We start from the raw sequence: 15,683 nt of genomic DNA, 5'->3' as shown, positions 1-15,683 counted from the left end.
AAGTCTATTGTGACAAAATTTCAAAAAAATCGGTCGGAAAAATTTTGAGATATCGAGGTTTTAGTGACGTCATGATTTATGAGTTTTCGACCAAAAACGGCATATGTTCAAAAAATCATATAAAATCACAGAATAGACATACAGACATGCCGTAAACGGCATTAGACTGCCAATACCATGAACAATCAAATGGCTATCTTCGATTATTGATTATCGTTTCGTATTTGCCAAAATCGTGATCTGAATCTTGGCAATTTCTCGTGACTACTTCACGACCATGATACATACATTTCTTAAATTGAACTTTTTGAGCCAAACACGTACACATATGATAAAATGAATGTCACCATCGTGTTCTACGCCCCAAATTACCCATAAAACATGTGTCACAGGCTGCGAATATCAGTTTTGATTTTCGGGGATATGTGCCTACCCGGTTGACCTGACCTTGACCCTGACCTATGCTTGACTGACCCCTACATGGGGCTGACACTCTTGTAGGCCTTATATGATGGATTGTGCACCGTTTTGACAGAGTTTATGACGAGAGGCGCTCATTGCGAAGTCCTGAAGTCCATGCTACTGAAAGCCCGATTTCAGGTGTTTGACCTGACCTTGACCCGACCTGTGACCTCAAAATTCAACTTTAAAGTACTCATCTGAAGCGTCTCGTCGCGTTCTTTCGTTTGCCGTCTCGTACGTTTCGCTGCGCCTATTGGTTCTCGAGTTATCGGCTGGGGGCGTTTAACGCCCCTCCCCAGCAAACGGTGGGTGGCGAAATACCCCAGCAACTGCCGGATTAACGTACTCTTGAAATACTTTTGTTTAGATGTTGGCGGTGCTAGATTTCAGTAACCTTGCGCCGTGGCTATAAAGATCCGGCGGTGCTGGAGCTGCCGGTGCCATGTTCTCGCCGCTGTTGGTGCGGCTGCTAGAGGCCCTCTGCTGACAGCCGAGCAGGGCAGCGAGCTGTTGGTTTTGGACGCCGCGCCGGTAGTTTGTGTACGCCAGCGGGATGTTATAGATCCGAGCCGTTATCATTAGCGTGGGCCGTTGTTTCCCGATGCAGAGGCTTCCAAATCAGTCAGTATTTGTAGTGCAGGGTGGGCGTAGAATGCGGACTTCGTCAAAATCATAGCCCGTGAAGCGCTAGTATTCGGGGATAGGTTCTTATAGTTACATTTCCTATACAATCAGTTAGCATGAACTGTTCTTTCAATGATGCATCAGAGATGTTTATTCTGTAAAGTCGTCATTCTGTTTTCTGGGAACAAACATAATAGATTAATGGTTGAAGAATAAATCTGCTCTGCTATTTCAGGCATTCAACACATGTATCTTGTCGAAATCATTTCGATGTTGCTGACACGGCAGGCATCCCAGCCAGAACATTCGCTCTATTTCTGGTACCGCTGTTTCCAAATTGATGCCTCGCCCGTGTATTTATACCTGCGGCGCCAACAGACCCAGCTCTGACATCACTGCCGTCATCTAATCCAGCGTGCTGGCGTTCTGCGTCACGACCGGCGTATCGCGTCACGACCTCGCCGCCATCGTGATGTTTACCCGAGCCGGTTATAATCACTGCGCCACACTGCTGAGGCTCTGACGGCGGCAGGACGAGCGCTAACATCGCCCCCTTTGTCCGGCAGAGTTACGAGATCGAAGGACTCACACCTTACACCGAGTACCTGATCAGAATTCGTGTGAAGAACCTGGTCGGTCTGGGCCCGTTCACCGTGGTCCGGGAGACTACACAGGAGGGAGGTGCGTGATTCTGTCACATTTCCGTTCACAGACTATTGGAACGCTTTGCTAAATACACCTATGAACTAGTGTCGCGTGTCGTAACATATTAAGGTCGTGTCGGCTGAATCACGCGATCTCAAATGACAGCCATGTGGTTGTTACGTGTCCACTGCACGCCATTTATAGTATAATGTGAGCTATTTAAGCACATATTTTGTAACTTTTCATGTATTTTTAGAAATAAAATTAAAACATATCTTACAGTAGCATGATGTTCTTACTGTATTATATTTGCTGAAGTATTGTTTCACTAGACAAGAAGACAGTTGCATAAACAGGTAGGTGATGCATGTGTATATTTTCTTCAGTTCCTGGTCGGCCCGAGGACCTGAAGCACCTGAGTGTGGGCGACACCTGGGCGATGCTTGCCTGGAGCCAGCCTCACCACCCGAACGGCATCATCGAGGCGTACTACCTGTACTTCGACCGGGCCAACCGCAGCTTCACTGACAACCGGGTGGTGCGCGGCGTGCGACCCCAGATGAGCTACAACCTCACCCGGCTCGGTGAGTTGAGGCGCCCGCGACTATGCTCAAAGTTGAAGGGCAAATAAATTATGTAACAAAAAGTTCTTAAGTTTGTAGTTTATGAACGAATGTCAGGAGATCAAAAGAAGGTAACAAAATCTGCAGGCACGGTGGTCCATTTTTGTAATTAAATGCTTATTTTGTGAAACGTTTGTATGCTTTTAAATAAGTTTATTTCAGTTTTTGTGGCATTGTTCCATCTTGCTATTAAAAGATCATTGCCAGCAGGCTTAACCATGCTATGTTATTAATTCGCATTCGAATAGTTTTCGCATTCTTCGGAGCTGACTCGCTACTAGGCATTTCGCGGTCTTTGGAGGTGTGGCTGGTCGTGCGTTCGGGTAATAAGTCTCTACAAACCGTCATGCTACCATTAATCAAGCTCCCATTGAGGTTATTTATGGGTGCCGGTTCGATGTGTGTCCTCCAACAATGAATAGGCATGAGCGATCCCCTGTAATTACAGTTCGACGCGGCGGCATCCTGTGTTATGTACGAGCTCCCCTGCCTTCAAATCGAACGGTTCTCACGCGGCCGCGAAAGCTCGATGCTATCTGTAACACCACCGATTCTGATATGTTTGTTGGTCTCATTAGTATTGCTGGAATGACCTTTGACCCTTGTATGACAAGCTGTGATCAATACAACCGTAGAGCAACACGATATGTCAGCGGCTAACAAGATCATAAACTACTGCTGACAAGCCTGTATAATAATAGCACGCTGATTCGGGTCTCGCTAATAATGTATAATAATAGAATCTTGGCCTGAAATTCAGTAATCCGCAACATCGAATGTTATTAGATGCTGTGTGTTTATTAACCGGCAGGTCGACCATCAATTATCGTGTAGGCCGAGGCCTAAGCTTTCACGTCGGTCCCTGTTTCTTCGATATGTCGAGCATAACGTTAAACGTACCTGACGTACGTAGTGTTTGCCATCTAACGATATAACTCTTAAAAAATGTTTATCCCAAGCATTTCTTAAAACTAGGAATCATATCACGTAGGAATATTACGATATTTCACCAGCACACATGTTTGTAATAATGCACCGTGAACTATTTTACTTGTTTGGCAACACTTTATATCTAAGTTTTTAGTTGCGTTATAAATACTAATACTGAGTTATGTTGAATGAATCTCCCACACCCGACACCCAATTTTTCGAGTGACACGCGCTCGCTCCACAGAGCCCTACACCCGGTACACAGTCAATGAAGTGACACCCCCCCCCCTCCCCCCGCTCCACAAAGCCCTACACCCGGACTGAGTGAAACCCCTCCCCGCTCCACAGAGCCGCACAGTGCACACGCGGTACATACACGGTCAGTTGAGTGACACACCTCTCTGCACTCCACAGAGCCCTACACCCGGTACACGGTATGGCTGCACGCCAAGACGGCCAAGCACGAGGGCGCTCGCTCAGCGCGCATGTCTTTCGTGACGGACGTCGGAGGACCGGGCGCGCCTGAAGTGACCAACGCGAGCTGTCAGGCGGACACTTCTGTCTACCTTCAGTGGCGGCGTCCGGCCGTGGTACACGGCTCCATCGACATGTACCGGGTCATGTACCGCAGCGAGCGGCAGACCGAGTACCACAACGTCACCATCGACACCAGCTACAGTGTGGAGAAGGAGCAGGTGAGGAGGGCAGAGCGGCGGGGTGAGGAGGGCAGAGCGGCGGAGGAGCTGCGACGGGAGTGGGCGGGGAGTGGGTGCTGGCTGGGGCGGGGGAGAGTCGGCGGGAGGCTAGCTGGAAATGACGCCGGCTCTGAGGAGTTTGTGTGTAGTTATGATTGATGCTTGGTTTTCAAGTTATGTTGTTTGGGGACAAGGCGCAACTCGTCAAGTGGTTTACGGCGGAAATGTGATTTAACAGCGAACTGGTGGAAAGAAAGTGTGGGGTGTGCGTGCCTGCGCATAGACAAATGATCAACTGTTGGGCAAAGAAAACGAAGAACGCCATATAAACCACGTAACGGGAAAGATATACAACGGAAAGAGGAAAGGTAAACAACTCTGAGCATATCGTGCATTTCCAGAGTGTCTCCTCTCATCAGAAATAACCCCCATCACAATCTCACCCACCCCCGTTTCTCTCCCGGCAGCTTCTGCTGACGAACCTCTCTGCCAACACCATGTTCGAGGTGCGTGTGGTGGGTCTGGCGCGCTCCCGGTTCGATCCGAGCCGGGTGTACGTGGGCGAGCCGTCGGTACCCCGTCAGGTGCTACTGCAGCCCGACTGCGAGCGGGTGCAGTACCTGCGTCGGCAGCAGACGCAGGCCGCCCCCGGCGCCGGATGGGAGCTCAGCACGGGCATGGTGGCCGGCGTGGTGTGCGCCGTGCTGGCCCTGCTGCTGGCCGTTCTGGCGCTGCTCGTCTGGAGGTGAGACCGCAGGGACAGAGCAAGAGAGAGGGAGAGAGAGAGAGAGAGAGAGAGAGAGAGAGAGAGAGAGAGAGAGAGAGAGAGAGAGAGAGCGAGAGAGAGAGAGAGAGCGAGAGAGAGAGCGAGAGAGAGAGCGAGAGAGAGAGAGAGAGAGAGAGAGAGAGAGAGAGAGAGAGAGAGAGAGAGAGAGAGAGAGAGAGAGAGAGAGAGAAGGAGAGCAGTCTCTGCTCTTCCCTGCTTTCCGCATCAAAGATGATGAAAGGCTAGTTTCAATGACGCCTAATGCTTGTGTTCAATTTATTTTTATTTTATTTCATATTTACCACATGAACTCTGATCCCAAATCTCAATATCCCCAATCAAGGAAATACCCTCAAGGTTTTAAGATCAGCCACTCCACCACTTACCGATAATGAATCTCATTCTGTATGCGCCTGACCACGGGACGGAAGCCTTTCTGCGCGATTGCGGAGCCCGCTGGCTCTGATGGGCGTCTATTCTCATAGAAGCTGTCGGCGGCGTGCTTATCTAGGGTCAGGATCGTTCTGGGCATGAATGCCAAGCTCTCGGCCAACGCGCCCAGCCGGCGCTGATCCGCAAATACTGGGCCGATCGCGCCGGCCCGGCGGATAAATCTGCACACCAATGAGCCACATTTGAATAATTTAATGGCCTCAACATTTTCCTCGGCGGTGAGATAGAAAGGTGCGCGTCTAACCGGCCGTCACGAGTGAATGAGTACGGGTGACCCCACGATGACCCCGCGATGAGCCCGCGATGAGCCCGTGATGACCTCGCGATGAGCGCGGGCGAGGCGGTGATCGCCTTCAAACATATCGACGCGTCGGCGAGATAAATTATCAGAGCGGCGACAGGCTGTGTGATTTGTGAGACAGGAGCCGAAATGGCTGCGTTATCACTCCATCGCCGGGCTGACCCGTGGCCACGGGCGTCGCGGCCCGTCGCTGTGGTGTCCGCGGTCGGCTGCGACGACATCGTCAGCGGCTCCCGACCGGATTAGAGAGCAGTTTTTGTCGGTCGGCTGTCCGGTATCAGCGTCAAACGACGCTTCATTAGGCCGGTGATGGAAATTAATTTGTTCCAGGGTGTCAGTAACGGAAGGCGTCATCATCTCTGGAGTCATTGAGATGACATAAATCAGATACCTGAGATTTATTGCCCGCGTTTTCCTGTCCGTTCAATGCGGCACCTTTTATTTTCATTATCTATGACATTTCAGTCATGCGTGAGCTCTAAACGCTTCTGAAGTAGATAGTTAATGCTGTCATTTCTGGGGAATGCTTAGCGAAGCGTGTCACTCATCTGTGCTTTCACTCAGCTTACGCGACGTTCGGAAGAAAACAATACACCACTAACTTAGCCATTCCGCTGTCCGCAGGAAATACTTCCAGGCACCATACAACTACCTGGACGCCCCGCAGAAGGCCATGTCGACCATCTCCACCGACTGGGAGTCGGATTCTCCTGACGGACCGACGGGACCCATTCCCGTCCACCTGTTCCCCAAGCACGTGGACCGACTGCACGCCGACGGCGACATCGGCTTCAGCAAGGAGTACGAGGCGATCCAGGCACAGACGCTGCTGGACGGCTACACGTCCGACCTCAGCCAGCAGCCCGAGAACAAACACAAGAACAGATACCTCAACATCGTGGCATGTGAGTGGGTGGGGGATGGTCTCAGGTCTAGACGGGGCAAATGATTTGGGCGGATGTGAGAGGTGTGTTGCCGTTGTGTTTTATAATGAGTCTCCCTCTCCACCAGTCATTCACATCCTTTCCTCGCCCTCCCGCAGACGACCACACGATGGTGCCGCTTCATCCGAGCGGCTCGCAGAAGAAGGCCGATTACGTGAACGCCAACTACGTGGACGGCTACCAGCGGCCGCGGGCGTATATCGCCACTCAGGGGCCGCTACCGGACACGTTCGACGCCTTCTGGAGGCTGGTCTGGGAGCAGAACGTCTACATCGTCGTCATGATTACCAACCTCATGGAGCGAGGACGGGTGAGTAGCGCGCTGCGGCCTGGGCAGCTCCATTGCTATATCGGAAGAAATCGCCAGTCGGTAGTCACTGTGGAACGCGAGATAAATTTACTTGAGATTGTAGCAAATGCAGGGAATGCCAAAAGTGTTAATTTGCTGTCATTGTCACTTACTCTTCGTTTTTTCTTCGGGTATGCTACATATCGTTTCATTCTACTTTATAATATGCTTTATAAGTGGTACATATATTATTTTGTGATGTCTGATGCTTTATCAAAACACAACTTGTTGACGGTTGCAGAAGAAGTGCGACCAGTACTGGCCTCAAGAGGGCAAGGAGACGTACGGTGACATTCAGGTCACCGCCGTCGGACAGAACGTGATGGCCACGTACACCATCAGAAAGTTCTGCTTACGGCACCTAAAGGTCAGTGTCTCTTGTACAACAGTCACAATTTCTGTAAAATAAATACCAGGAAAGGTTCTTTAATCATCCGAGTGCCTAAAAACCAGCGCTGTAATTTAAACAATAACATCAAAACTTGAAAGGTGGATGCATTGCATAGAAGCCTTTGTGGTAGATCTGTGCAAATTTAACTAGCGAAGTTTGATTCCAGGAATCTGGCTTCTGTCCGGGCAAATTTAGCTCGGAACAGTGCGTAACCCGGAGGTCAAACGTTTTGTACATTTACCTATACCATTCTAAGCTAAATTATCCCTCGCCCGTATTGGTGTTCTTCCAGCCGCGAACGTATCAGGAACGCCCCCACCCGACCCCCCTTTGCCGTTTCGCCCATGATCGAGGTAGAGCTTCGCGGAAAAACGAGCGTGTTGCCCCTGACGAGAGGAAGCCGACGATACTTAACATTAAATTCAGAGGTCATTGGTTGACCTTCCAGGTCAGGTCAATGACCTAAAAGCCGGGAAAATCGGGACCTGTTAGAACGTCGTAAAGTGTGGCTGCCATGTTTTTTTCGGGGTGCTGATCACGAATATCATGTTAGTTTGGATCAGAGATGATGTCTTCATGCATTTAGGCCAGGTCGGGTCAGGTCAAGTCAGGTCAACCAGTTGGGGTCCTGCCGGGTGTCAACCGCCTCTGACAGCTTCGTAACATGTTATGAAGGCACCAAAACTACTTCGTAAATGTTCATATGGTTGCTAAATTCGAATTCAGCTCCAAAAACTAGCCTAGAAACATGCTAAAGTCGAAAAAGTGAACCGAGGTGACCAAAGGTCAATGACCTGACCTGACCTTCAGGTGACCTTGACATCCACCCTTATGCATGGGAGCAACATCAAATCACATGTTTGAACGCTTGAAACCACGAAAAGCTTGCAAACTAATGCGAGCCGACATACGCAGAATCGAGATTTCGGCCAAACATGGTCTCGAAATGTAGGTCACAGGTCAGAGGTCATTTGGGTCAGGGCCATGAAATTTTCAGGGTAGGTGTAAAATTGATTATCGCGAGGGTACTGAAAGTGTAGTCGCGATCGGCCGCTTTTTACGCAAGTTATTTGCGAAAAACCGAGGGGGGGGGGGGTCCGTTCGACCCGCCCTATACGGGCGAGGGTTAAATCATGCTATTGCGGATGAGGCTCGTACCTATTTCTGTCATACTGAGCATTTTGTGCACATATAAGCGTATTTTAGCGTTGCTCCGGTAAACAAAGTGATCAAACAATGAAGACGGTTAGTTTGTTCACCTTTTGGTTTATTTTGTGGACGTTTATTTTTAGGCGAGCGCAAGCGCTTTTGATAATGCAATGTAGCTAAATTATGTGGAACCGTTTGCAAGCAATCAAAGTGCATCTGATTAAAGTAATTATAGTAAATGCCATTGTTTTTTTGGTCGGTTGGCCGACTCATGTTATTGAGGAGTAGCTCAGAATATTGACTTTTGCGGAAATGGCCACAGTGAATACCTTTTGCGGTGCTGGATGATCCATTAAGGATGTAAAAGGTGAACATTGCACCAATGGCTAACAGTAGAACGTTTTAATGTTGAACGCGTTCCTCCTGTCTGCTCTGCAGGTGGACAAGAAGCGAGGCCGCGGCGCCGCGGAGCGCGTGGTGTACCAGTACCACTACACCAGCTGGCCCGACCACGGCATCCCGCACAGTCCGCTGCCCATCCTCAGCTTCATCAGAAAGTCGGCAGCAGCCAACCCCGAGGTCGCGGGGCCCATCGTCGTCCACTGCAGGTCAGTAGGGCACGGGTCACAGATGTCACAGCACAGCACAGTCTCGTGTATATGGCACAGCACAGCACAGCACAGATGCGCGGCTCACAGATAACACAGCACTGTGGAGTGGGTCACACATGTCATAGCACATCACAGTTGTGCGGGTCACAGATGTGTGTCGAGCGTGTGACAGGATCGTGGGTAGAAGCGGTCCCCGTTGAATCAGAAGGTGCTGGGCCTACCTCATTCCTATCAACTCCAGTTCCGCCACTTAGCGTATGCCCCTAGCGGAACGAAAACCCAGCGCGGTGAGTGTACACATCCAAGGCGAATCGTGATGCCATCGTGCCAGATTATGTTGTTAATTTTTTTACTCTCCTCCGCTGTTGGTGTCCCGCGAAGTTTAATGGTCTTTACGTCGACGCTGACAGCAAATGAGGTGTGATTTGTGAAGTTTGCTTTGAAAATGTCTGTGTAAAGTTGTCGTCACGGAGTATTTGGGAGCTAATTTATCGTCACTTATGTCAGGAACGTCGTTTCTCCAGTAGTACCGTGTACGGCAGGGTAATAAACATCGTCCTAGTCGCTACTGTCCCGACGATTTATATCCGTCCGTGGGCAATTCTACAGCTAAATGTTCCCCAGAAATAAAAAAAGGAAATGCTGCAATGCCGGAGAATCATGAATCATGCCCTAGTCATAGTGAAGTGGCACACATTGCTTTTTTGTTCCTCACCGAGAGTAATTTGCGACGAAAGACGTAATGCGTCTACAAAGCGCTCACTGCACTATCTAAACTTGTTGCGCAGATGTCATGACCTTCAGGGACAAACGGTCATCACCAAAACGACTCATACTGTGCTCGCTTACAAAGGTATTATACCGGTTTTAGAAAACAAAAACTAATCGGAACCGCTCCAATATCGGCCAGTAGGTCACAATGCTTTCTGTATCGATGTTATCTGCGCATTCGCGAATGAAGTGGAACCTATAAAGGACAAACATATTTACAACGCCCCGTGTTCTCTTGCAGTGCCGGTGTGGGCAGGACGGGCACCTACATCGTGCTCGACTCGATGATGCGGATGATCCGGGCCAAGGGCGAGGTGAACGTCTTCGGCTTCCTGAAGCACATCCGGACGCAGCGCAACTTCCTGGTGCAGACGGAGGACCAGTACGTGTTCCTGCACGACGCCCTGCTGGAGGTGGTGGAGAGCGGCGAGACGGACATCCACAGCTCCTTCCTGCGGAGGTACCTGCACAACCTGCAGACCACCGAGCAGGACATCTACCCCTGGTACAACCTCGACAGACAGTTCAAGGTAAATCCAAGGTCCGTGAATCTGTTGCATGGACGCTTGTCATAGAAAAGGTACCTACAGCACGTGTGAAGTAGGCCGAAATGAATTTGCCGTTTGTCGGCATAAAAACACTTGTGAGGTCTGAGCAAAGCAAGGGAAGTTCATTATCTTGTGTGTTTAATTTTGCTGACAACGTTGATGTTTTATGTCACATTTATGTGAGCAGTTTCAGGAGTAAGGTTCTTTGTTACCTCAATTTGTTTTAGCATAATGAAAGTGCAGTGGTGTTGTGAGTGTTCAAACCTGCCTTCCTGAAAATGAAACAATAAAACAAGCCCAGCGATGAAAATGCTTATGATGCTTCCAACAGAGGTTATCCCGTGCAGCGCTGAAATACTCGAATCAATAACCGCCACCGATGCCTTTCAGCTGATCAACTACGACCAGCCGTCCAACAAGTGCATGTCGTCCGGTCGCCACCCTCTGAACGTCTCCAAAAACCGGCGGCCAGACCTGCTGCCCACCGAGCTGCACCGGGTGCGGATCAGCCCCAAGAGCGGCGTCGAGTGCTCCGACTACGTCAACGCCTCGTGGCTGCCCGGCTTCAGCAAGCTGGACGAGTTCGTGGTGACGCAGCACCCGCTGACGGCCACGGTGGCCGACTTCTGGCAGATGGTGTGGGAGCACAACGCCCAGACCATCGTCCTCCTCAGCCCCGTCGATGACCAGGTAACCGAGACGACGCTGAATGTTTGGGATTTGGCCCGATTTTGCGTCTCAGAGGAACCCGTTTCCTTGTCAGATCGAGTTTGATGCCTCACTGCAACAAAAGATCGATGTCATCACTGATTTTGATTCAGTGGGTGGATCCATTTTAGAAATGGGCCGATGATGCACAAGCTCTATTTTGTCCATAATTGGATGCTTTCTGAGTTACGTTCAGTAGACTGAAAATGTGCCGAAGAACTGGAGCAACTATTTCAGCCACACTTTTCTTCATCGACGTGCCAACTGTCATCATCCTCATCTTCTGTCAAATTTATCTGTCAAGTTCAGACAGGAGATTACATAATTGATGGTATTAATTAACCCTCGCCCGTATAGGAGTGAAAATGGTCCGTTCGACCCCCCCCTCGGTTTTTCGCGAATAACTCGCGTAAAAAGTGGCCGATCGCGACGAAACTTTCAGTACCCTCGGGTTAATCAATTTTACACCTACCCTGAAATTTTAATGACCCTGACCCTAATGACCTTTGACCTGTGACCTACTTTTCGAGACCATGTTTGGCCGGAATCGCGATTCGGCGTATGTCTGCTCGCATTAGCCGTGCGTTTGCATTCCTTTCGTGGTTTTAAGCGTTCAAACATGGGATATGATGCTGCTCCCATGCATTAGGGTGGGTGTCAAGGTCACCGGAAGGTCAGGTCAGGTCACTGACCTTTGATGACCTCGGTTCACTTTTTCGAGTTTTACACGTTTCTAGGCCAGTTTTTGGAGCTGAATTCGAATTTAGCAACCATATGAACATGTACGAAGTAGTTTTGGCACCTTCGTAGCATGTTACGAAGCTGTCAGAGGCGGTTGCCACCTACTACGAATACCCTTACTGGTTGACCTGACCTGACCTGACCCGACCTGGCCTAAATGCATGAAGACATCATCTGTGATCAAAACTAACATGATATGCGTGATCAGCACCCCGAAAAACCCCATAGCAGCCACGCTTTACGACTTTCTAACAGGTCCCGATTTTCCCGACTTTTGGGTCATTGACCTGACCTGGAAGGTCAACCGATGACCTAGGGCCTTAAAATTGGGTATCATCGGCTTCCTCTCGTCACGGGCAACATGCTCGTTTTTCCGCGAAGCTCTAGCTCGATCAGGGGCGAGACGGCAAGGGGGGGTCCAACGGACCCCCCCCCCCTCTTATACGTTCGCGGCTGGAAAAACACCAATACGGGCGAGGGTTAATATATTGATTTCTTTCACATGACTTTTCACTGTTGCTATTGAATTATTTGGTTCAAGGAAACGGAATCCATTCAGCTCATGTGGTTTAGCTTTACTTCTGACACAACCATTTATCACAAATGGACGGTTCTGTTTTGCAGGAGTACTGCATCTTCTGGCCAATGGAGCATGTGGACGTGGAATGTGACCAGTTCCGGGCGCGCTTCGTCGCGGAAACACGCAGTGATCCGTACGTTCTCCGGGATTTTACGCTCCAGTCTCCCACGGTGAGTCGTCTGCCGTACAGACAATTATTGAACTAGCTCGTAACGTTGAGGTTGGTTGTGGGCTGTTTGTTACGAAAACGCTTCTGAAGTTTCATTCACAACCGTTTTATCTATTGGAAGACATTTGTTGGTACTTTCTTCACGTCTCAACTCTCAAGTTCGCATCCAACTTGCGCATCTTTTTATCATCTCAAGGTGCGAATGCAAGCAGCGCTTTGCTTCATTTCTGGCTGTGGCATATTTTGCTACGCTTTACTAGCGGACTACGCTCCGGTAACAGACGACTATTCTGTGTTTCAGGACGAGTACGAACTGGCTGTGCGGATCATCCAGTGCTCCAACTGGCCCGAGAACTGCAGCCCCATAGTGCGCGTGTTCGACCTGATCCAGGTGGTGCAGCGGTGGCACCTCGAGTACCAGAACGGGCCGTGCCTGGTGGTAGACCGGTTCGGTGGCACCGAGGCGGCCACCTTCTGCTGTCTGACCACGCTGATGAAGCAGCTCGAGTACGAGTCGCACGCCGACGTGTACATGTACGCGCGGCTGTACCAGCAGCGGCGGCCGGAGGTGTGGCGCAGCCAGGACGACTTCCTCTTCTTGTACCGGGCCGTCGAGGCGCTGGTGGCCTCGGACGCGGCGGCCGACGCCGCGGCGGCCGGCGCGTCGCCGCCTCCCCCGGACGTGACTGACGTGCAGCGTCAGACTCTGCGGCCCATCCTGAAGAAGGGCGGCGCGCGCCAGCGGCCCGCCTCCACGGCCACGGTGCGCATCCCGCCGGACGGTATGGAGAGCGTGGTCGTGGACATGGGAGAGTACGTGACGTGAGGGCACCGGCGCGGCGGGCCCCGCGCGCCGCGCCGCGCCTCCGCCCTGCGCGTGTCCGTGTCGATCGCGGGCCAGCGCCGCGCGCGCGCCACCTCTGTCTAGTCTGTGTCAGAGCCGGAGAGAGGCCAGCGTGCCGAGTGCACGCGCAGCCAGCTAGCGACTTTTGTTTCACGCTGTTCGCCGAGGTTGGCGACTGGCGTCCCGCGTCTTATGTTGTTTTTCTATCCATGCTGAGGTAGTTTGCCGGGAAGAGGTGCTAACGGGTATCCCGTCTGAAGTGAACTGATTACGTCATGTCGGTGAAAATGCGATGCTGTGGCTGAACTCGTTACAAAATGTGTGCATGACTGCCGCCACATGCTGCGTGGTTGCCGCCCGGGCGGATTCCCGAGTCCGTAGACCACCGCTCTGTCTCCGTATTGCTCGCATGTCGAGAGCAGCATACCTCGTCCTGCCGTCGGGGCTTCCGCGAGACGGCGGCCGTCTTGGGCGCACATTTCGCGCATTTCCAACTGCCGGAAACTCGTGCCATAGAGCGGAAACGGTAAACTTCCGGTTACGCTTTTAGCCTGTGTCTACCATAGAGATGCCGTCGCCATAAGTATTTGAGACTGCAAGGTCCGGCGTAACCACCCATTCGCCACTTGTCCGGCTCGTCTCCGAACGGTAGAAGTTACCGGGAGCCGGGCCAACCCACAGTTAACTACTGAATGCCTGTATTTATGACATGATAGTGTATGCCGCTGCTGCTCAAGATTTGTTTGATTTCGTTGGACCACTACACTACCTGACAACACTTGGGCTTTATTTGGTCAGCTACATTAAGTGCTCAGAATGCTACATGAGTGTTGTCTATTGCTGTTTTGCTGAATAATGTCCAAGCATTGACGTGTCGCAGTTGAACGTAAACCCAGCTCTTTATTTCTAATCTGTCTACGAGTATTTGTGTAAGTCTAGTGTATGTTCCTGTGATATTTTGGTTATTGTTTTGGATAAAATAAAGATGCTGGTTGTATGCAAACACGCGCGTTTTATCACCGCACATCACAGGTTTCGGTCACGTGACACAGACACGCGCCCGTCGGAAGAGGAGGCCGAGAAAGGCAAGAGCTGCCCCTCCCCTGTTCGTTAACCCTCGCCCGTATTGGTGTTTTTCCAGCCGCGAACGTATAAGATGGGGGGGGGGAGTCCGTTGGACCCTCCCTTGCCGTTTCGCCCCTGATCGAGCTAGAGCTTCGAGGAAAAAAACGAGCGTGTTGCCCGTGACGAGAGGAAGCCGATGATACCCAATTTTAAGGTCCTAAGGTCATTGGTTAACCTTCCAGGTCAGGTCAATGACCCAAAAGTCGGGAAAATCGGGACCTGCTAGTACGTCGTAAAGCAGGGCCTCGTCAAAGGGATTTTCACTGGGGGGGGGGGCAGCTAGAGACTCAAGGAGCCAAACCTAGGGTACCCCCGAATTCTGTTTTCTCACCGGATTTAGGCCACTTATTTTTAGTCACAGCCCTGAAACCTGATGAACTTTTTTAACACTGAATAAATGAAAATAGTAGAACATCCGACCCATGTATTTGCACTAATTTATAATCCCGTCACATTGCCCCACCATACAGTAACAAGCAATAAGCATACAAAGAACCTTAGTTTTGGACCCGCTTCACCTTTTTTAAGTCGGTCATTTGTTTACGATCTCAGCCTCTCATGAATGCTTCACTGTTCGTCGGAGTTCAAATTTAACGACTTATTTCCGTTTATCAAAGAATCTTGCTCCCGTTATGGCTGTAAGGAAGCCATCACTTGTTTGTATGCGCTTCTGCTCCTCTGTTCGTGCAAGGAAGAGTTAAAACGTTGAAATCAAATATTTTCTGAGAATAATTTAGCGAAATGGACAATTGATGCCCTCGAATGACCTGAACATCTTAGCAATTTATTACGAACGCATATATTTTTTTTGCGAACCACATCGGTTTCTAATGGGCCCCGCCGGTTTATAACCGTCAGGTGCCGAGCTCTGATGGCCAATGCCAGCTTCTGGGCCCACGTTGGCCTCTGGTAGACCACACTTAGTCTTTCCCGTCCCCAGAGACAGACCACCAGGCTGAGCTTACGATCACTCAGAATGGGAGCCTGCTTCATTACGATAGGAGCTACTCTTGCCGCACATCGGTGACCGTCCGGCCAGAAGTTCGACGTCACGTAGTGAGGACGACGATAGGTATAGAAACAGGAGATTGATGCCCCGAGGACAGAAGCAACAGGAGAATACGTGAAAGAGAATATGCGGGACACTAAGCTAGGTCGCCTGAAAGCCCGAAATGTAACGTATTGCTGAGCGAAAAAAAACCAATGGTATCAATCAGATAAACAAAATAAAAACGTGAAAACAGTCAGAGGTAG

General features: G+C 50.5%; 1 protein-coding gene across 1 annotated transcript in view; it reads left to right on the top strand.

Moving 5' to 3' along the window:
- Nucleotides 1-14,307, top strand: part of LOC122364853 (tyrosine-protein phosphatase 99A-like) — a 75,303-nt gene extending 60,996 nt beyond the window's left edge. Inside the window, exons 6-17 of the mRNA XM_043335631.1 lie at nucleotides 1,653-1,767; nucleotides 2,118-2,315; nucleotides 3,699-3,979; nucleotides 4,447-4,724; nucleotides 6,124-6,404; nucleotides 6,542-6,753; nucleotides 7,034-7,159; nucleotides 8,771-8,940; nucleotides 9,956-10,244; nucleotides 10,653-10,952; nucleotides 12,336-12,461; nucleotides 12,762-14,307. Of these exons, the coding sequence (XP_043191566.1) occupies nucleotides 1,653-1,767; nucleotides 2,118-2,315; nucleotides 3,699-3,979; nucleotides 4,447-4,724; nucleotides 6,124-6,404; nucleotides 6,542-6,753; nucleotides 7,034-7,159; nucleotides 8,771-8,940; nucleotides 9,956-10,244; nucleotides 10,653-10,952; nucleotides 12,336-12,461; nucleotides 12,762-13,286 (2,901 nt within the window). The 3' untranslated portion in view covers nucleotides 13,287-14,307. The remainder of the gene's footprint in view (nucleotides 1-1,652; nucleotides 1,768-2,117; nucleotides 2,316-3,698; nucleotides 3,980-4,446; nucleotides 4,725-6,123; nucleotides 6,405-6,541; nucleotides 6,754-7,033; nucleotides 7,160-8,770; nucleotides 8,941-9,955; nucleotides 10,245-10,652; nucleotides 10,953-12,335; nucleotides 12,462-12,761) is intronic.
- Nucleotides 14,308-15,683: the final 1,376 nt, after the last annotated feature.

The sequence above is a fragment of the Amphibalanus amphitrite genome, unplaced genomic scaffold, assembly GCF_019059575.1.
Source record: "Amphibalanus amphitrite isolate SeventyFive unplaced genomic scaffold, NRLGWU_Aamphi_draft 000703F_arrow, whole genome shotgun sequence".
In the NCBI taxonomy this organism is placed as follows: Eukaryota; Metazoa; Arthropoda; class Thecostraca; order Balanomorpha; family Balanidae; genus Amphibalanus; species Amphibalanus amphitrite.
Note: the sequence above shows the minus strand (reverse complement) of the source record. Positions and strands in the feature narration are given on the sequence as shown.